This window comes from Rhineura floridana, chromosome 2, assembly GCF_030035675.1.
Source record: "Rhineura floridana isolate rRhiFlo1 chromosome 2, rRhiFlo1.hap2, whole genome shotgun sequence".
Taxonomy (NCBI): Eukaryota; Metazoa; Chordata; class Lepidosauria; order Squamata; family Rhineuridae; genus Rhineura; species Rhineura floridana.
In genome coordinates this window covers 82,305,767-82,327,206 of record NC_084481.1, presented here as the reverse complement: position 1 = coordinate 82,327,206, position 21,440 = coordinate 82,305,767, and the positions used below count along the sequence as shown (strand labels likewise).

The 21,440-nt window shown below is 40.3% G+C and overlaps 1 protein-coding gene across 5 annotated transcripts in view; it reads right to left on the bottom strand.

Annotated features, from left to right (window-relative positions):
- The window catches only part of HSPBAP1 (HSPB1 associated protein 1), an 89,319-nt gene that overhangs the window by 15,960 nt on the left and 51,919 nt on the right, over positions 1 to 21,440 (bottom strand). For 4 of the 5 annotated variants that reach the window (XM_061609108.1, XM_061609109.1, XM_061609112.1 and 1 more), the window contains 2 exons: positions 12,911 to 13,047; positions 8,362 to 8,533 (listed from right to left, as the gene is read on the bottom strand). In XM_061609108.1, the coding sequence (XP_061465092.1) occupies positions 8,362 to 8,533; positions 12,911 to 13,047 (309 nt within the window). Of the gene's footprint in view, positions 1 to 8,361; positions 8,584 to 12,910; positions 13,048 to 21,440 lie in introns of all 5 variants that reach the window. The other variant, XM_061609110.1, reaches the window with a different exon arrangement.

Below are 21,440 nucleotides of genomic sequence, written 5' to 3'. Positions count from 1 at the left end.
CCAGACCTGACCCTGCTTAGCTTCAGCAGGGTGCTGGCCTCATGTGTCTTCAGACCATAGCCTGGCATTATAACCTGTGCTATTCTGCATACAATGCATGTGCTCTACCACTGAGCTCTGGTCCCTCAGCTCTCACAATATTCAGTTCTTGTACTCCATTCATCACTGAACCCACTTCTCCCAAGACTCTTATCCTGAAAGGAAACACTGGCTCAAAACTTACTTTATGACAAAGCTAGGTTTGCAGTGTTATGGGCAGCGCATATATTGTATTTTATTTTGTTTGTTCACCGCCCTGAGAGCTATTTCGCTAAGGGCGGTATATAAATTGAAATAATAATAATAATAATAATAATTCATAATCTTCCATCCCACCTCCAAGCATGAGACTAGCCCCTTCTGGTATAATAATCTTGGTATCATTTCACAAAAATGAAAACATTATAGCAGCATTATGTACATCCAAGGAATATTAAGTGTTTTTAAGTGTTCAGACAGCTGCAGATTCTTCATTAAGCACACAGCAATGTCAGCACTAATGCACAGCAGCAAAATTAAGGCATGATTTGATTTGATCTGATTGATCAGTTTATAGGCTGCTTTAAACAGAGTACTCAACGCAGCATTAAGAGATTAAGGGCTAAAGGAAGAATGGTCAATGGGACATGGGCCCCTAGACATTAATTGGGCCTTTGAAAAATCCACTTTTACAATAAATTTTCCCAAGGTCGTATACAAAGTTAGTTAAGAATAGTATTCAGGATGCGTGGCTTCCTGTTGATTTTTCTAAGCAGAATTATCTCAAGCCTAAAAAATCATCCACAGTCTTGTTCTACCAATATTTACTACAGAGAGTGAACAGCCATTGATAACCTCTCATTCCAAATCCTCTTATCTGAATCAGGGTTACTGGCCCTGAACTATTGCACACATAAGCAAGGGTTAGGAAAAAAATCCACCTGATACAGAAAGGCAGAGAAACTGTTTAGGAAAACAACCCCGAAAGATCCTAGTCTGTGATGTTCAGTAAATGGTTTCAGTAGCTGTTCCAATGCAGGAGTCATTTCCTATCTGCAAAGAAAGAGCCAATTCCAAAACAACATTTTCATCTGTAAAAAAAATTATGGAATCATTCCTTTGGAGGAAGACACATGGAAGACGTTATAGCAGTCCTGAAAATCCACAGGGATTTTCTAGGAAATATCCATGAGCAATACACTAGGATACAGTGAACATAATTTCATTGAAAAATCCACTTTCAAAAATAAAATTCTGATGTACTATTTTCCTCCATAGCTATAAATCCAAATTCATTGAAGGGGAACAATGCATAAATGACATAATTTATCTCAAGTTAAGCACTTCTAAGTCTGAGTGAGTTCAGTAAGGGATGAATGGAGTCCTGCTGTTTTAATTGTGCACTTGCTTAGCAGTCCAATCCTATACATGTATACTTAGAATTAAGCTCCACTGAGTTCAATGGGGCTTATTGCCAGGTAAGGGTATAGAGCAGCCTTTCCCAACCAGTGTGCCTCCAGATGTTTGTTGGAACACAACTCCCATCAGCCTCAGCCATGCTGGCTGAGGCTGATGGGAGTTGTGGTCCAACAACATCTGGAGGCACACTGGTTGGGAAAGGCTGGTATAGAGGATTGCAGCCTGAACACTCTTGGTCCCAATGAAATCAACAGGATTAAACAGTGCTTAAACTTTGACTGGATCATGCCCAAAGTTTGTATTCACATTCTAGCAAAATCTTTGCCAACCTGGTATCTTCCAGAGATTCTGGGCTACCTGTTCTCATCATTCTTGGCCAGAGGCCATGCTGGCTAGCGGTGATGGGAGTTAGTAGTCCAACAATTTCTGAAGGGCACCAAGGAAGGCTGTTCTAGCAGATGATTAACAGTCTATACTTTCAATTCAATATTTTAAATTGTGCATATATTAATAGTATTTTGATGCACTGCTTTCCAGCTCCTTATTCAAATTACATTTATTTTAAGCCCTTGATTATTTAAAAACAAAAGCCCTCTTTCATCCCACCGCATGTAACCCGCACAGGAAGATGAGCATATGTGAACCACAGGCCCATTTATCTGAATATTTTGGGCATTTTGGATAAATATTTTTATCATATGGAAAGCTATTTATCTTAAGGAACTAAGTGGTCAAAAATAAGTCACAGTGACTGACAGTATGAAGATATCTGTCAAAGTATAGGAAAGGAACTATTGTGTGGAAATCATATTATAGCCGATTAGTTTCTTGAAATACATACATGTATAAGAATTCTCCAATTTAAAGATATCCAAGGGCATAATTCAAAAGGTTAAACTCTTTCAAGACCCATGGATTGCTGTGGAACTGAACTAAACATATGCTTAACCAGTGGGGCTTACAGTGCAATCCTATGCATGTTCACTCAGAAGTAAGTCCCACTCTGTTCAATGGGGACTATTTCCTCGTAAGCGTGTATAGAATTGCAACTCTAAGTGTTCAACATTGACTATATTGTGCACCAGATTTTCAGATAATCTATGTTTGGATTGCCTATGCCAGTACATTTTCTAAAAGATGTGCCTCAGGTGTTCACTGCCAACATCCATCCATAGTTACTTTCAGTAAGATTATTCCATGTTTTAGCAGACTCCTTGTCTAATTATGTTACATTTGGAAGGGTCCATTACATTTAGAAGAATCATGCTATACCCATGGCAAAGGAGCACATAAAATAAAATTGGAACAATAATACTCAAGGCTGTCCGGAGGGGGGGGGGAGACCAGAAGCATTTGGAGCTTTGTGATTCAAATGTTTTCTCTCCATGAGAAATGCGTGTATTACATAGTATGAGCACTTCCACAATCTAGAATTCCTGTGCATTTACATTCTGCTCATGCCATCTTTCTCTTCCTTTTTCAGTTTAATCAAGGTGGCAGCTGCAGGTATGCATCCTTTCATGTGGATGGATGGAGATGCTTCCACCCCTGAACTAAATGGAAATCATTGAGGGCAAGGTAGGGAACTCCTTATACACATTAGACCACCTTCACCACTCTGCTGGCTTGTCGTAATAATGTTATCATAGCTATTTAGACCCAGATGCTACTCTTATGAAAGGCATCCCTTAACAGTATGGGAAAACTAATGAAGATAGGATCTAGAAGAAAAAGTGACCATGGGGGACAGGAGATGTGAAGTCATAACACAGCAGTCAAGAAAGAGTACAGTCTCTCAAAACAAACTCTTGTTTCTGCACAACACTTCTGGTAATGACAACATGGGGGATATACTCCCCATGTAGTGTGCAAGCAAGCTAGCAGGAAGCCTGAGTAAGCATGATCATGGAGCGTGCAAGGGTAAAGACAACAATGATAACAATGGACATATTTCTTGATTTAGCACAGGCCTACACAACCAGTCCTTACACAATTTACTACTGTGCGGCTACAGATTCTGACTGGAAGCCAAGCATAATAAATAAGTAGCCAAGAGAACACCTGTGCATACCAGCATAATGTTGTTAAGAACAGAATTTATTAAAGTAGCAAGGAAGGTAAAGTTATCAAAGGTAAAAAGGATTACATTGGGAAAGGGAATACAAAACTGATGGCAAAGCATGTTTGGAGTTTTGCACTTCAAATGTTTTCTTCAAACATGTGCCTTTAAGTCACCTATGCACGTAACGCTCATCCTTCATAAAAAAATCCCTGAACTCCCTTCACATGTTATACGCGAACAACCTCCATGTATTGAAAGGAGCAATGGGGCTACACTTCAGGGCTCACCCTCAATGTTGTGCAGCTTCCTACTCTACCCCCAGCATCTGCACTTTAGACGTGGATATCTGAGCTGGGGATGTCTACATGTTTAGAACTCTGTGCCGGGGTACCAGCTCTCATGGAAGTTTACCTGCACTATCAGGGACCCAGTTACCTCAGATGTCCATGCCTAAGGTGTGAATATCAGAGGGAGAGTTGGGGCCCCATTAACATTCTGAATACATGCAACCCCTTCATATGTATAATGCATGGTGGGGACTGTGCTTTCCACAGTTTCCCCATCAGGCAAAGAAAGCTATAGAAAGGCATGCTGCAGGGATTCATCTGAATGCATGTGGGTTCCTCCTTCCCCTCCTACACAGCTTAATTCACCACAGTTATACTATTTAATAGGGCTACATGAGAGGAGGTTCTTTTTTAAAGGCCTTTAAAAAAATGTCACATACATTACGGAGGGTCCCTTCATAGTTCATGATATATCTCCTTACTGTTGTGCCTAAAGCTGTGATAGTGGGAGGCACAGACACCGTCTTACCAAAAGGTGAATAAAAATAATTGTATGAAACATCAATTTCACAACATACTTTTGCACGTCCAATAAATAAATAAATAAGTCCAAAATTAGCAAACCCATCACTACTATGGAGTAGCTGTGTGAATGCGTTACCAATCACCTGGAAAACTAGAGTTTGATTTCACAGGGACAAGCCATCAGTCCTGCATGCTTGTTGCAGAACAACTGCATTCACATCAAATGAAATAAGTACTCCTAAGACCATGTTTATTCAGCGAGCACAGCTGATTTTTCTGATGTGCAAAAGTAATTTTAAGAGATATGAAGTTAAATCTTCAGTGGGAGTCAGAAGAAGATTAAAATCTATTTTAATGTCCTTTCAAAACTGTTTTCCATATATGATGACAAAATGATGAAATAAATTCTCTTTTTTTGGGGGGGGGTCACACTTTGTATGAGTTGTGCTCCATAAAACAGAAGAAGAGTTATGAATGTGTGAAAATGAGTTTTTTATCTATCAGAAATCTGCTGGCAGCTACTAACATCTCTTTTTTTTGTTTCTTTTTCAGAGTATTCTTTTTAAATCAGTCAGGTAGGTAGCTGAGGCCAATGTGCTATTAGAACAAACAAACAAACAAACTTCAGACACTCATAAATGCACCTCTCAATTTGCTCCTGTCATTTTGAACACGCAATTATACTTGCAAACCCACATGCTCAAATTATCATTTGCAGGTGCGAGACAGAATTAATTCTCCAGTAACTTGGCCATCAGTAATAATCACACAGATGTTTTAAGGATAACATGACATTTGAAGCATTTTAATTGAGGATACAACATGTTTAAGGCCATATTCAGGCTTCTAAAAAAAATTAGCCAACAAACGGAATAGGCAAATCTTTTAAAACGAATGAAACTGTATTGAATGTAGCTCATCTATTTCTATTCATCCACACTTAAGAGTTAAAGACCAAAGCATCATTAAAAAGTAATTAGAATATATATTGAAACAGAGATCCCAAATGTCTTTAGTTTAACAAAAAAGTGGTGGAATGCGACACATTGGCCAGAAGATGGCATTAGGCACATTAAATTTCTTTTAATATTCAAAGCCAGTATCCAGCTAGCATACAGCTGCTGTCCTGAATACCAAAGCACACCTTTATCTTTATTTTATTTTTCAATTCGGCATTGTTACAACATCTTAATCCAAGGCATGTGGTTCCTGGCCAAGCAAAAAACAGAGATTACTGTAAATTACCACAAAGAAGCTGACTGCAAATCCTCAAGTAATTGTGTTTGTAATACATCCTCAGTCTTTGTATTCTGTTATAACAATTATTTTGCTATCTAAGGAATTCTCATCAAATTGCTTCACGGCATCCCTTCCAATACTAGACCGGTCTGAGTAGAGCCAGCAGGCATTATTCTTGTGGGAGACAGGTCTGCCTTAAAGGCGTTTGGCATTCATTCATTGCAGACAATTCCTTGGCTTTCCTCATTCAGAAGGATAACTTAGTACAGCCCTCCTGGGACTGTAACACACCAGAGGGCAAGGAAAAAGTGGTGGTCACATGACTGAATGCTCCATCACATTAAAAAAGTCCCTGTACACAAAAAATTTAATACGGCAGGGAGCAGGCTAGGCTAGAGTCCTTCTCTCAGACTTGCTATCTTCCCATAAGAGGGGAATTATTCACATGGAATAATTCACTATATTAAATTATCCTCTGAAATGTGTCCAGGGGAGGGCAACAGAGATTGTGAGGGGCCTGGAGACCAAGGCCTATGAGGAAAGGTTGAAGGAGTTGGGTATGCCTAGCTTGGAGAAGGAGCTGGGTGCATTTAAGAGGCAATAAGATAGTCATCTTCAAATATCTGAAGGGCTGTCATATAGATGGACCAAAGCTACTTTTTACTGCTCCAGGTAGAATCCAAATCAATGAGTTCAAATTACAAGAAAAAAGTACTGAAGCAAAACCTTAGGAAGAACTTCCTGATGCTACTAACTTTTCTAACAATGGAACAGACTTGCTTAGAAGGTGGACTCCCCTGTGGTAGAGGTTTTTAAGCAGAGGATGGATCAGGTATGCTGTAGTAGTAGGTTTCCTGCGTCAGCAAGAGGTTGGACTAGATGACCTTTCAGATACCTTCCAACTCTCTGATTCTATGCACTTTCTCCACCTGCACTCTGCAGGCTTTACCATGCAATTCTTCTGATCATGCAGCTTGGCTTCAAGTCTCTATCTACTCAGTGGGTGTCAAGGGATAGAAAAAAATCTCTAACAGAATCTCTGTTGTACAGTAGCACTTCAGAGCACTGCTACAAACAGCTGGCCTAAAATCTTCTATTCTTAATAAGATTTGACTTCTAATTAGTTGAAACTTAATTAAAAACAGTGACATACTGTTTCATTACCATTCCTAATCACTGAAACAGAATGGCTACATTGAATTCCTAATCTGAATATGGCTGTGCTCCACTGTTTAAAAAAAACCTGAAGAAAACAAAAAACCCTCCATTTAAAAACAGCAACAAAATGGTGAGTAAAGATCACTCTTCTAGAGCAGAGAAAAACGGTGAAGTCAATTCATTAAGTTTTGGCACTGGGAATACATTTACTATGCAGTATAGAATATTAATACACTATATGATGGAACCCACTGGAAACAGCTTTGAAAGTGCCTTAACAGCACAATACTATATATATCTGTTCAGAAGTTTAGATATTCAGGCTGGCACTGAAAATATTTTTAATCATTACTGTTTTTAGTAAGAGTGTGTAAGAAAGGTGTGTGTGGGGGGGGGGTCTGTTTTTATCGGGATGGCCAGCTGATGGAAGTAGTTTAGAAGAAGTGGAATGTTTTATTGCTGCTATAATTACTATTAGCATATTGCTGATATATTATATGGTTTTAAATTGGTTTTATTTCTTTTAAGCCACCATGGGAAGATAGTATATTTTGAACTGTGGAATATAAATTAATTAAATAAAAATCCCATTGAGTTCAGTGGTGCTGATATCCAGTAAGTAGGCACAGGAGCCTGAGAAGACCAGCCCATTTTGTAAGGTGAGTTATATTTAGAGCACTTCTACTATAGATAAAATTCATTTGGAAGAGAGCATGCCAGTGATCCTTGAGTACTAATGGGCTGACAAGTTGAGAGATCCTTTGCAAGGCGGCTATTCAGATACTGTAGTCTCCTTCCTCCAGTAAATATGATTAATCAACTTTCAGATGACCTTGTTAAGAGTACTTTGAGATCCTCTGTTGAAATACTAATGCATATTGTAAATACAAGTGATGTAGCTGGCTGGGCATGTGTTTCCATTATGGAAGTTATCCATCACCATGAAAGTGTAAGTAAGAGCTCTTTGCTGGCTCTGCACACTTATTCATTAGGAACACATTGTAAAACTCATTGGTTTCGAAACAGAGATAGACTACACTGCAGCCCTAGAAGCCTGTAAAGTACAGGATTCAAAGATGCTAATGTCATGAAGAGTGGCAGTTTTTTCTAGATGGCCCAGTTCTTAGTTGAAAGGCAAGTGAAACAACATAAGCCAGGAAGGTTTTACTAGCTAGAAACCTGCATTAAACAAAAAAAGGTCCAGATCCATACTTTGCCTCCCATGAATGAAAGGGCTCTTTCAATTCACTGAAGACTTCTGATCCAGCTGAGGAATTCCATTGGTGGAACAAGAAAAAAGCACATTTTTACTGATTTCTCATTCTCCCTGTAGCCTCCTATGGGCTCTTAAAATCTGCTCTGGGTTGAAGAACCCTCTGGAACAACATGGGAGGTGCCACTGAGGGCTGCAGAGGGAAGAAAAAAATGGTGAAAATTGCCTCACCTCACTTTCCACCTGCAGCAGCATCCTCAGTGGAAGTCTGCTCAGAGCAGACTCTGGATCCAATTCAAAATGTCTTAGCAAGACTGAAAGAAGCCAAAACAGACCTTGTGGCCCCTCCCACTTTGTTTACCTCTTTGTTACTCCTCCCCTTCCCATTTCATGTTTAACATTAGCCCCAAACTAGAGTAAAGTATTACTTCAGGAATTACCTGGCCAGGTTCAAGTGTAACCACATGGGCCTTTGCTTTAGTAAACTGTGGGCAGCTTTTCAGATCAGGATTGATCACATTAACCCTGCTGAAGACACTGGATTCTTCATAGGGAATTCTGGTAGGATAAAGGAAACTGGAGTCTTCAGGTGGGTACAGATGCCACCTTTTCCTGGAAGCAGAGATTATGGAAACTCGCATCTTCACATTTATGTTGAGCAACTGCAAACAAACAAGGCTATCAATATAGAAAACCAGCTTCCTATTTAAGACTTGTGAGGAGCTAGAAAATAGGAACTTAATAGCATAAATCACTAAATGATTAAGCACCATTTTAGAGAAAAAAACTTCAGTAAAACAACAAGAACAAAATATTTATGAGTCAGGACTAGATGTGCCTGGATACAGCTGTGACAGGAGACAACACGTACAGCAAACTTCAATGACTCACTCCTGCCTTTATTTCTGAGAAAATGAATTGAACTTCATATTGGAGTTTGCTTTGACTTTACTTATGGTTACAATTTTTCAAACAAACTTAGGGACAGGCCCATTTTAGGAGATTTCCAGTGGACAATTACATATCTGCAGTCATTTGGGTGCTATATATTGATGTAGTTAACACATACAGCATATCCAGTACTTATTTCATTGCCCGCATTTCGATTATTCCTCTTTCTCTTTTTGTGTGTGACTTCAGACCAGAGTAGTTGTCACAGCCCATCTCTGGAACTTTCCACCTCTATCTTTGGGGACTTGGGAGTTTAGCGCAATATGAAAATCCTAGCTTCAGCTTTGATTGGCAAGTGTATGCTTCTTCTCTCTGTGAAGAATTTAACAACACAAAGGGAGATTTTTCTGCAAAGAGCCTGCTGTCTAATTTGTTTCTATGTTTACCCCAGTCCTAGAGATTAGGGAGTAGTCATCATTCACTGGTACAGCACATGCCTTGCATGTAGAAGGTCCCAGCATAGCATTTCCAGTCAAAAGCTTCAGACAGCAAGTGTTGTGAAAGACCTCTCTGCCTGAGACCCTAGAAAGGTACTGGACTAGATGGACAAAGAGTATAAGGTAGCTTCCTATGTTCCTATGCATGTTTAATAACTTTGTGCATACCATGGACCATGAAAAAGACAAATAATTGTCAAGAACAAATTAAACCAGAACTATCACTAGAAGCTAAAATGATGAAACTGAGGTTATCATACTTTGGGCACATAATGAGAAGACATGATTCACTAGAAAAGACAATAATGCTATGAAAAACAGAACAGAGTAGAAAAAGAGGAAGATCAAATAAGAGATGAACTGATCCCATAAAGGAAGCCACAGACCCGAACTTATAAGATCTGAACAGGGTGGTTTATAACAAATACTATTGGAGGTCACTGATTCATAGGGTCGCCATAAGTCGTGATCAACTTGAAGGCATATAACAACAAGATTCTTGGTATTCAACTAGGCTTGAGCCCAAGCAAGTATGTATAGGATTGTAGCATTAGTGCAACCTCCTAGCTGACTTCTGAGATCTTGGCATACTGGGCTGCAATCCCATGATGAAGGTTTTTAAGAGAGAGAGAGAGAGAGAGAGAGAGAGTGAGTGTGAGAGAGAGTGAGTGTGAGTGACTGTGAGAGTGACTGTGTGAGAGTGACTGTGTGAGAGTGACTGTGTGAGAGTGACTGTGAGAGTGACTGTGAGAGTGACTGTGAGAGTGACTGTGAGTGTGTGTGTGTGTGTGTGTGTGTGTCCATAATGCTGAATTGTCAATTGACAAGGCACAGCCATTGAGCACATAAAAAGTTTTATAAGGAGAAAAGTCTAAGTGATGGAAATAGTAAAAGCAAAAGTAATTAAAGTAATAGCCCATGCAGCACATTTATGGAATTTAAAAAGAGCCACATAATCAACAAAGAAAGGATGTTCAAACATGTTTACTGACACCATAGACAGGAAAAGGAAAAAAGCAACCTTGTGAAGCAAGATGAAAGCAATTTGTGCTGCCTGGCTTCCACATTCAAACTGTTTCCTTTCCCTTCCTCCCTGCAATAGCCATCATTTTATTTTCATACTCCCCAGCTTCTGCATCATTTTCTTCTCTAGCAATTATTTTTGTTATTTTGTGTCTAAGATGTAGCTTTTGGACTTGCTCTCTCCCAGGAAAGATGTTGTAAGGAGGAGGAAGGAACAAGAGAAGAGGTGAAGTAGACATCTTATTCACAAGGTGGTCAAATCTGCAAAGGACTGCAGAGGATGGTAAAAAGCAAAGCAGGCTGTGAAGAGCTCCGGAGGGATTTCACCCAACAGCATGAATGGGCATCAAATGAGATACAATATGCATAAGAGTTATATATACATTCACATTGCAGCTACATGTGAAATACTATGTGCACTTACAGTTGCGCTAGCTCATAAAATGGTATTATTGAAAATGTGCAGGAAATGGGCAACCATAATCAACAAGGATTTGGAACACCTTCCTTATAAGGAAAATGCTAAAGTGTTTGGGGCTTCCATACACCTTCTGATTATGTGGAGGCCATCTGGTGTGAATCAGTCATATATGCTGCGACTACTGGTGAGAGTGTAGTCTCTCTCTCTCTCTCTCTCTCTCTCTCTGTCTTATCAGGTTACCTAACAGACTGCCTCCTCCCATAGTAAACTTACCCCTGCCTAAGATCTGGTAGAGAAGCCCTTCTCTGTATCCTGCCTATGATGGAAGCAAAGTTGGCAGTGACAAGAGATGGGGCCTTCTTCATGGCTGCACCCAAATTATGCAACAGTTTGCCCCATGAAACCCAGATGGCTCCCTCTCTTGCTCTCTTTTGCCTGCTGGTAAATACTTCCTTATTCTAGCAGAGTTTTATCTTGATGACCAGATAATGCTTTAATCTGAAGAGTTGGTTTTTATCTCTGCTGTGGGGTGCTGCAGGGTAACATCTTGTCCCCGATGCTGTTTAACATCTGTATGAAGCCCTTGGGAGTGGTCATCAGGAGATCTGGGGTGAGGTGTAAGCAGTATGCTGATGACATCCAGCTCTATTTCTCTGTAACAACTGAATGAGGAGAGGCCGTGCAAGCCCTGGACCTGTGCCTGGACTTGATGGTGGGCTGAATGAGAACCAATAAACTGAGTCTGAATCCTAGCAAGGCGGAGGCGCTGTGGGTTAGTGGTTCCTGAGTTTGGACAATTGGTCAATTGCCCGCTTTGGATGAGGTTGCACTCCCTCTGAAAAAACAGATTTGTAGTTTGGGGGTGCTCCTGGATCCATCCTTGTCACTAGAGGCCCATGTGACCTCAGTGGCTAGGAGTGCCTTTTACCAGCTTCGGCTGGTGAGACAGCTGCGGCCGTTTCTGGGCCAGGATAGCCTGACCACTGTTGTCCATGTACTGGTATCCTCTAGGCTGGATTGCTGTAATGCACTCTATGTGGGGCTGCCCTTGAGGTTGGTCCGGAAGTTGCAGCTAATGCAAAATGCGGCAGCACATCTGCTCACTGGGGCAGGGTATTTTATTTTATTTATTTATTATTTGATTTATATCCCGCCCTTCCTCCCAGTATCACCAACACGTCACCCCACTGTTGAAAGAATTGCACTGGCTGCCCATTTACTACTGGGTCAAGTTCAAGGTTCTGATTTTGGTGTGCAAAGCCCTATACAGTTTGGGACCAGGATAACTGAAAGATCATCACCCCTTATCTTCCCAGTCAATCACTATGCTCTGCAGGTGAGGGCCTCCTGCAGATACCATCTTATCAGGAGATCCGTTCTGCACAAAATAGAAAGTGGACCTTTAGTGTAGTGGCACCTCCCCTTTGGAATTCCCTCCCCTTTAATATTAGACAGGCACAATCTGTGTTATCTTTTCGGCACCTACTGAAGACCTTCCTCTTCCAACAAGCCTTTAAAGTAGAGACCTTATCCTAGTCTGTGTGTGTCCTGGAATTGCTGTTTAAGATGTTTTTAAACCTTTATTTGTTTTTTTAAAATATGTTTTTTTATATATTTTAAAGTCTGTTTTTAAGATGTTTGAGTGTTTTGTTTGCCACTACAGTATGTCACTTAAGTCACTATTATGTCACTAAGTGACATAATACAAATTACCATCCAAACAACCCTCCTCCCATCATAAGACCATTCATTTCAAAGTCTAAAACTGCTTAACTGCACCACTATGTGTGACTCACCTATTAGGGAAGAACTTTAAAATGTACTGGCATAATCCGATGAGTCACATATGGACCTAAAGCACAATCTGCTCTGTAAAAAGCAGCACTTTGGTATTGGTATGACAACAGGGAATGTATGCACACTTAGTATAACTGCTTAGCCTAAGATTAACAAGATATTACATAAATAATAACCAGAGAAATAGATACTGATTTTCTCATTTGAGAACATTTCTATTTTTTTAAATGAGCCTGGACTCTTGGAATCATGAAAAAGCCTAAGAAAATTAAAGTATTAACTGAACAGGTAAGAAAGAAGAAATCATAATCAGGAATCAGTCAAGTTTGGTTGCAGAGATAGCAATTTATTTATTGTTACCTTCCTTGAACTTGTAGTACTAAGTTGCAGCCATAGGAGTCCAAATGACAAGGAGTGTTAGCTCCTGCTGAGCCAATCCACAGAGTACTTTCTCTTCCATTTCTTTCAGGAAATCCAAAATCAGACCATCTCATGTCCTGTTGCAAAGACAGACTTCAGTAAAACAATCATGTTTTGAGTAACTATCCTGTTACCTAGCCACCCTCCACCTCTTTGATTTTTCTCATTCTTTCTGGGTGTAGCAACTTCAGAAAGTTTGATCTACTCTTTTCCTCTTTAGATTTTCCTGGGGTATATGTGCCACTAGACAGATCCACTGAAATAAATGAAAACTTCAAAATTAAGTTCGATAGAGTTAATCAGGGTAATTACCCAGTCCTTTTAAGGGCCATAGCTTTTAAATCTTGATATTTAAACTTTATGTCATCCATCAATTAGTCAAACAATGATTTATGGCCCATCACAAGATAGGTTCAGCCAGCCATTTCCATTGAAGAAACTTGCCAATGTACATATTGCCTAGGGAATCACAGGCAACCATTTCACCACCTGATATGTTGTAAAATTCTCATAAGTACTTGGCAGGACAATACAGATCCTCGCTATCCCAGAATAAGAGAACTTCTAACAGAGCAGAGCAGAGCAGAGCAGAGCAGAGGGAGCTGTCTCAGTTGATCTACAGGTGAGGACATATAAGCAAGCCAGCTTTCAGCGAGGGAGCAAACAGAGTGAGCGAACAGGCAGAGCAAACAGGAGTTTGACAAAGGAGTTCCACAGGGGAGGTCCCTAAAAACAACAACAAATTACTAATTCTCCTTGTGCAGCACACTGCATACCAGTTGGACTCTCAAGTTTACCCTGAAGTAGGACAGGACAAAGCACAGGCTACTCCAAAACAAGTAGTTAGAAAGAAACCAAAGGCAGAAAAGAGTATGAATGGGAAGGATTCTCCAGTGGTTGTGACCTGCAAGATGTGTGCCATGTTTGTTTTCTTGCCTGAGAACAACATGGCGTACACCCGCAACAAGTGCAAGCTTGTGGCACTGCTGGAAGAAAAGGTGAGAGGCCTGGAATGGCAGGTGGCCACACTGAGGACTATAAGAGAAGATGAAGAGTTCTTAGACAGAACACTGGAACAACAACAGCAAAGAGAGGTGGAGGTGGAGGAGCAACAGCATGTGGTAGCAGAAGAGGAGACTGCTTTGGAGAGGAATAACGAAGTGGAGGAAACTCTGTGGGAAAGGGTGACAGGAGCAGAAGAGCTAGAAGACACCCTTCACCAGTGGAGCTCTGGAACCACTTTCAACCACTCGAGGAGGAGACTGGAGGACAGCCTGTGGAGGAAGAATTACAGGAGACCCCATGCGACAACAAGCAAGAGGCTGAAGCTCAATCAAGCAGGGACAATGAAACCACACCCCACAACAAGAAGAGAAGAGTACTAGTAGTGGGAGACTCCCTACTGCGTGGGATCGAAATCCAAGTATGTCGAGAAGATCCGTGGACTCGCCAGGTATGCTGTCTACCAGGAGGACGGATTAGAGATGTGACGGAAAGGTTGACATCACTCATCAAGACCACCAACAGGTATCCCTTTCTCCTCATCCATGTGGGAACAAATGATAATGCCAAATGGAGCTATGAAGAAATCACATCAGACTTTGAAGCTCTGGGAAGGAAACTCAAGGACTTTGGGGCCCAGATAGCTTTTTCATCCATCCTTTCAGTACTTAGAAGAGGAGTAGAAAGGGAAAGAAAAATACTCCGTGTGAATGAATGGCTACGAAGGTGGTGCAGACGTGAGAGATTTGGATTCTGGGACCATGGGCTATGGTTCCCTGGAAGATGGACTGCTAGCAAGTGATGGGTTGCATCTCACAAGGATTGGGAAGAATGTGTTTGGCCACAGCATGGAGAAGTTCATCAGGAAGACTTTAAACTGAATCCTAAAGCGGAGGGAGACATAAACTTGGTGATAACGACTGATGAAGGCTTATGCACAGTAGCGGGACCAGAGAGATTGCCTCTAATAGGACCCAGTAACAGAAAAATGTAGTAAGGAAGCCAAGCCATAAATCACATGGTCTTCGATGTCTGTATGCTAATGCGCAGAGCATGGGAAACAAGCAGGATGAACTTGAACTCTTAATACAGGAGGACAATTACGACTTGATATGCATAACTGAAACTTGGTGAGATGATTCCCATGACTGGAATACAGCAATTGAAGGATAGAACTTGTTCAAGAACAACAGAAGGAATAAAAAGGGAGGTGGAGTTGCTCTATATGTTAAAAATATATATTCCTGCATAGAAATTCAGGAAGATGAGCTTGGTAGCTCCACCGAGAGTATCTGGATTAAAATTAATGGGGCAAGTAATCAAAGGAATGTGGTGCTTGGAGTCTACTACCGACCACCCAATCAAGGATAAGATGAGAATGTAACTTTTGAAAAGCAAATTGCCAATGTCTCAAGGAGGCATGATGTAGTAGTAATGGGGAATTTCAATTATCCCGATATCTGTTGGGAGACAAATACTGCCAAACACGGCCCCTCCAAGAAATTTCTGACTTGTGTTGGAGATAACTTCCTCCTACAGAAAGTGGAGGAGCAACCAGAGGATCAGCTATCCTGGACTTGATTCTAACCAATAGAGATGATTTGGTGGATGAAGTGGCAGTTACAGGAACTCTGGGGGAAAGTGACCACACCATACTTGAATTCTTGATTTTAACAGAAGCAAAAGCTGAGAGTAGCCATACGCGCACCCTGGACTTCAGGAAAGCTGATTTTAATAAACTCAGAACAATTGTAAGTACTGTTCCATGGCAAGCCACCCTAATCAGAAAAGGAGTCCAAGATGGGTGGGAGTTTCTAAAAAAGGAAATTCTAAAAGTGCAATGGCAAGCAATTCCAACAAGGAAAAAAAGGGGGAAACAGCAGAAGAAGCCAATATGGCTTCACAAAAAGCTTAGAGATGACATGAAAACAAAAAAGGACACATACAGGAAGTGGAAAGAAGGCCAGGCCACAAAGGAACAGTACAGGCAGGTATCATGGAATTGCAGGGATGGCGTCAGGAAGGCTAAAGCTGAGAATGAGCTGAGGCTAGTGAGGGATGCTAAAAGCAACAAAAAAAGCTTTCTTCAGGTATGTCCATAGTAAAAGACAAAGAAAAGAAATGATGGCATAGCTACTCAATGAGGATGGCGAAATGATAACAGATGACAAAGAAAAGGCAGAAGTGCTCAATTCCTACTTTGGCTCAGTCTTCTCCCAAAAAAGGGTCTATGACCCTCCCAGGAAACATGAAGTAGAAGGGGCAGGATTGGAGCTTGAGATTGATAGACAAATGGTCAAGGAATACCTAATCACTTTGAACGAGTTCAAATCTGCAGGGCCCGATAAACTGCATCCTAAAGTATTGAAGAAACTGGCTGAAGAACTCTCAGAGCCGCTCTCTATTATCTTTGCGAAATCATGGAGGACTGCTGAAGTGCCGGATGACTGGAGGAGAGCTAATGTTGTCCCTATCTTCAAAAAGGGCAAGGAGGAGGAACCAGGGAACTACAGACCAGTCAGCCTAATCCATCCTTGGAAAAATTCTGGAGCAGATTAAAAAGCAGTCAATCTGTAAGCACCTTGAAAGCAATGCAGTGATTACTAGGAGCCAACACGGATTTATGAAGAACAAATCCTGCCAAACTAATCTCATCTCATTTTTTGATCAGGTAACCTCCCTCGTACACTGAGGGAATTCTGTGGACATAATATATCTCGACTTCAGCGAAGCTTTTGACAAAGTGCCCCATGATATTCTGATTAGCAAACTAGCTAAATGTGGGCTGGATGGAACAACTATCAGATGGATCCACAGTTGGCTCCAGAATTGTACTCAAAGAGTGCTTATCAATGGTTCCTTCTCAAACTGGGTGGAAGGACTGGAAACCAAGCCCTATGAGGAAAGATTGAAAGAACTGGACATGTTTAGCCTGGAGAAGAGAAGACTGAGGGGAGATATGATAGCACTCTTCAAGTACATGAAAAGTTGTCACATAGAGGAGGGTCGGGATCTCTTCTCGATCGTCGCAGAGTGCAGGACACGGAATAATGGGCTCAAGTTGCAGGAAGCCAGATTTCAACTGGACATCAGGAAAAACCTCCTAACTGTTAGAGCCATATGACAATGGAACCAATTACTTAGTGGGGTCTCCGACACTGGAGGCATTCAAGAGGCAGCTGGACAGCCATCTGTTGGGAATGCTTTTATTTGGATTCCTGCATTGAGCAGAGGGTTGGACTCGATGATCTTGTAGGCCCCTTCCAACTCTACTATTCTATGATTCTATGATTCATCCCAGATAGTTGATCACGTGCATGGACCCTCTCTAACATCCTGCCATATGGTAGGGATAATTTTTACCACAAATCAGGGGTAGATGTGTGGTAAAATGGTTGCCTGACTCCAGCCACTACCACTGCACAATGTAAGGTCAGTCTAAGCAGCATAAAGCTTCATCCTGCAATTTCTGGAATACTCATTGTCTGAGTAAACATATCATTGCATATGTCCACAGTGTCTTGAAACTAACCTTTGGGGGTGGGGAAGGAAATTAATAATCAAAATGTCATCCCAATCTGATGAATCTTGTCAACTCTAATTTCTTCTGTTCAGTTGTTAATTCTATTCATTCTTGGTTGGTTGGCAGGCTGGTTTAATTTTATTTGTGCTATTTTTAGGAAAATCAACACCACCTTCATAATTTTTGTCATTGATTTCCTTTAAAAATTTGATTACTTAAACTGATGTAGAATACATAGCAAATAACAGTGAAAACAAATCTCACAAAATTAAACATAAAGCAATCAGTTTAGTGCATGACTCCACAGATACAGTTAAATAAACTGCAGTATCATAAAATAAATGATCAATGCATTTGCATTCAAAGTACAATAGGACAGGCAGTCACTTGACTGGAACCAATTTTACTTAGGATAAAGACCTCCAATAATTATTTTCAAAGGCAAGATCCTTTTAATGAAACTAGTATGTTTTTGTTTTATTTTGTGGTATTTTTAGGGAAATCAGTACCACCTTCATCACCTTGTCATTGATTTCCTTAAAAATGTGATTTACTTGTACTGACAGAAAATACAGAAAAGATCAACTATTAAAACAATCTCAAACGTATTCATAAAACAATTACATTGGCATTGGGTAGTTACCTAAAGTCTCCTGTGCAAGTATGTATTTTTTCCAAGAACATTAGAAATATGTCTTTTTATCAATCATGAAATACCTTACAAAATTAATGTCAAATTAATGCCTAGATCAGAGAATAGCAGAAGAAAGATTTAAAAAAGATTTTAAAAAATGAGAGGCCTCAAATTCATGCTCAAAATGAATATTTATCATAACATATAATGTGACCAACACCTTTTAACATTACCCATATTTTTGCTAAGATAAAACTTAATTTTTAAAGCCTTTCTTCGTATAGAAGATATTCCAACAGGAAGAACAATCAGAACAATACACAACTGTCTAGCTATGGATACAATACAAATTTATGTAATAATATTATGATACCAGTTGTTGCTGAATACCTTTCCCAATAATTTCTAACACTGAACTTGCCTCCCCTCCTCCGCTCTATTATAGCATACTGTGCTGACATTGAGCATTCTACTATGACCTCAAAATCTCTCTCGGCCATTTACTGCCAATTCAGACTCCATCAACAGATATGTGATAGGAGGATTATTTGACCCAATGTACATCACGTTGCACTTAATTATATTAAATTTCACATGCCAATCTTTTGCTGAGATACCCACCTTAACATGATCCTTTTGCACCTCTTTTACAGTCTGTCTGATATTTTTTCATCCTGAGTAAAATCAAGATGTCTCTAGATCATATAAGATTACACACACTTTTCGCAGTCCTGAGGAACACCACCTGTTTACTGTCCCCCGTTGTGAAAATTATCCATTTATATCCTATCATTTGCCTTCTATTTTATTAATTAGTTACCCAACCACAAAAAAGCCCTGTCCTCTTTTCCCAGAGATGGGAAACCATTTTTTCTGTCAAGGTTCTCATTTCCTTGGGGGTCGCATGCCAACAGGGGGGTGCGGCTAAAGCAAAAAATGGGCAGGACCACCCTTTCTCTGTTTCTCCCTGTCTGCCCCCACCAAGTCCTTACTGCCCAGCAGACTGCCAGGAAAGAGATAGATTGCTCCTGCCAGAGGCCTGACTGATCATTTACAGGGGGTTCCCCCCCTTCTTCCATTGCCCTAGCTGCTTTGCTTCTCCTCTCATTCCTTCCCTGCTGTCCACTTCCTCTGGGATTCCTTCCCCCTGAAATTAGGTCAAGGGCCTCCTGTGGTCTGTTGGTTTCCTAACCTTGTCTTATTCAAAGCAGGAAGCTGTTGTATTGTATCTTATGGTGAGGTAGCGAGGATAATTTTCCCCATGTCCTTACTTTTAATCAGAAATCCAAAAAGGTGAGGCAGGGTAAAATCCTACTCAACACAGAGGCAGAAGCCACACATGACCGTCTATTTACCACGGTAGTTCACAATTTAATTTTAATTGTTCTCCTTATAAACAGACTCTTTTTCATTAATAGACTACATGGTTTGGTACTGAATTCTAGAGGTATATGATAAATTTGTTAATTTAGCATTCATTGCTAATTGTTGTCAATGGCTGGCTTGATATTTTATCTACTTAAAAATAATTTTAGGCTACCCCTCTGCAAATGATCAAAGTGGCATACAAGTAAAATAATAATATAAAATCATAGCACAGAGCAGAACAACAACATAACAAATATTCAGCAGAGAGGACAAAACTTAATCAGCCAGCTCATATTTAATCCTGGAAGGCCTGAGCAAATAAAAACATATTTGCCTGACACCAGACAAACAACACTGCTAGGACCAGGTAAGCTACCACAAATAGGATATTCCTTAAATGGCATGCTGTGACCGAACAGACCAGACTTCCCCAATCTGGTGACCTCCAGATGTTTTGGATTAAAATTCCCATTATCCCCGATATTGATGATGGTGGCTAGAGCTAATGGAGAGCACCAGGTTGGTGAAAGTTGGAATAGCCCCACTTTCTGGTCACCATCCACCTAACTGCAGATGGTGGGGAGGCCCAGAGAAGAACCTCAAATGATGAATGTAAAATGTTTGGACAGATTAATGTTGTAGAAGGCTTTCATTTAGTTATCCAGTTTTTAGTTACCCAGTTCTCAAGCTAGCAGGTCCAAAAAGGCACAACATATCCAGAATTTGGGCTACTTAAAAAAAACACAACTTCAGGGCAAGCTGATTTAAGACAATTCATGGATTCTTGGTTTGTTGATATAGGGAAAAGGGGTTCATTTAATTATTTAAGGAGCCATTCACTTTACTCAATGGGGAATATTTACATTTGGTAAACTAACCGGAAAGAAGGGTGAATATGAATTTCCCTTGAAAGGTAGAAATCGATCTGCTCAGATCCTTTCGAATTTTATAATGCATAATATTTACTTTGTAAAACTTCTTTGGAGGAAACAATAATTCTAAGATATCCAAACCACCCCAGTGCCCGTTTGAAAGGGAACTGCTACAAGTGTCAGCTGTTGCTGCACTCCAGATTTATTAAGAGTGTTTCTGTGCCTGCTTTAAATATTTATTCAGTTTTGCATACCTGGACACTTTTTGCTTCTCTCTGTGCTACCCTGGCTGATACAATTAATCTAATGGACAGTTGGTTCAATGCCAAATCACCTAAAACAATGGCTGCAATTTGTCCAAAAAGACAGCTGATCAATTACCAATTTGTTTAACAGGATAGTTAGGCCAGTGCTATACAGTTTAAGAATGTAATAAAAAAGATAAATCCCCTCCCCCCCCAAATATGTACATACATATGAAACTGCCTTATGCCAAGTCAGACCAGAGGTCCATCTATTCTGGTGCTGTTTACTTCAGCTCCAGCGTCTCAGGCAGAGTTCTCCCCTATCTTGTTAATCTGAGATCTCTTAACTGGGGATGCGAGTGATGGAACCTGGATCCTCCTGCATGCTGAGCTATGGACTCTCCTTCAAGTAGTGGCCAGTGGTGTATATTTATCTAATGAGCCAGAATACATGCATCATCTATGGAGAAAGGAGTGTGCATACAGTTCCCACCATAGGAGAACAGTCTGAGAAAGGATGCTATCACCTTCCTTGTCTCTACATACCACATGAATGTCCCTCAAGACTTCTACATTTTAGAAATCCCTATATATTATAGGGGAAGATCTTAGCACATATACCAATAGTAGTAATAATGATACCACAGTACCATCAATATATATTCTGCACTTTACTGAGTTACTGGAGCAGTTTGATCTGCCCACAATTTCACTTATAAAAGAAAAGAAAATGTGTTGAAATTACAAGAAAAAGATATATTCCATACCTGGGATGTGTTCACACATCATGGTAAGCCATAAACTATGGCTTAATGTGAATTAGGGA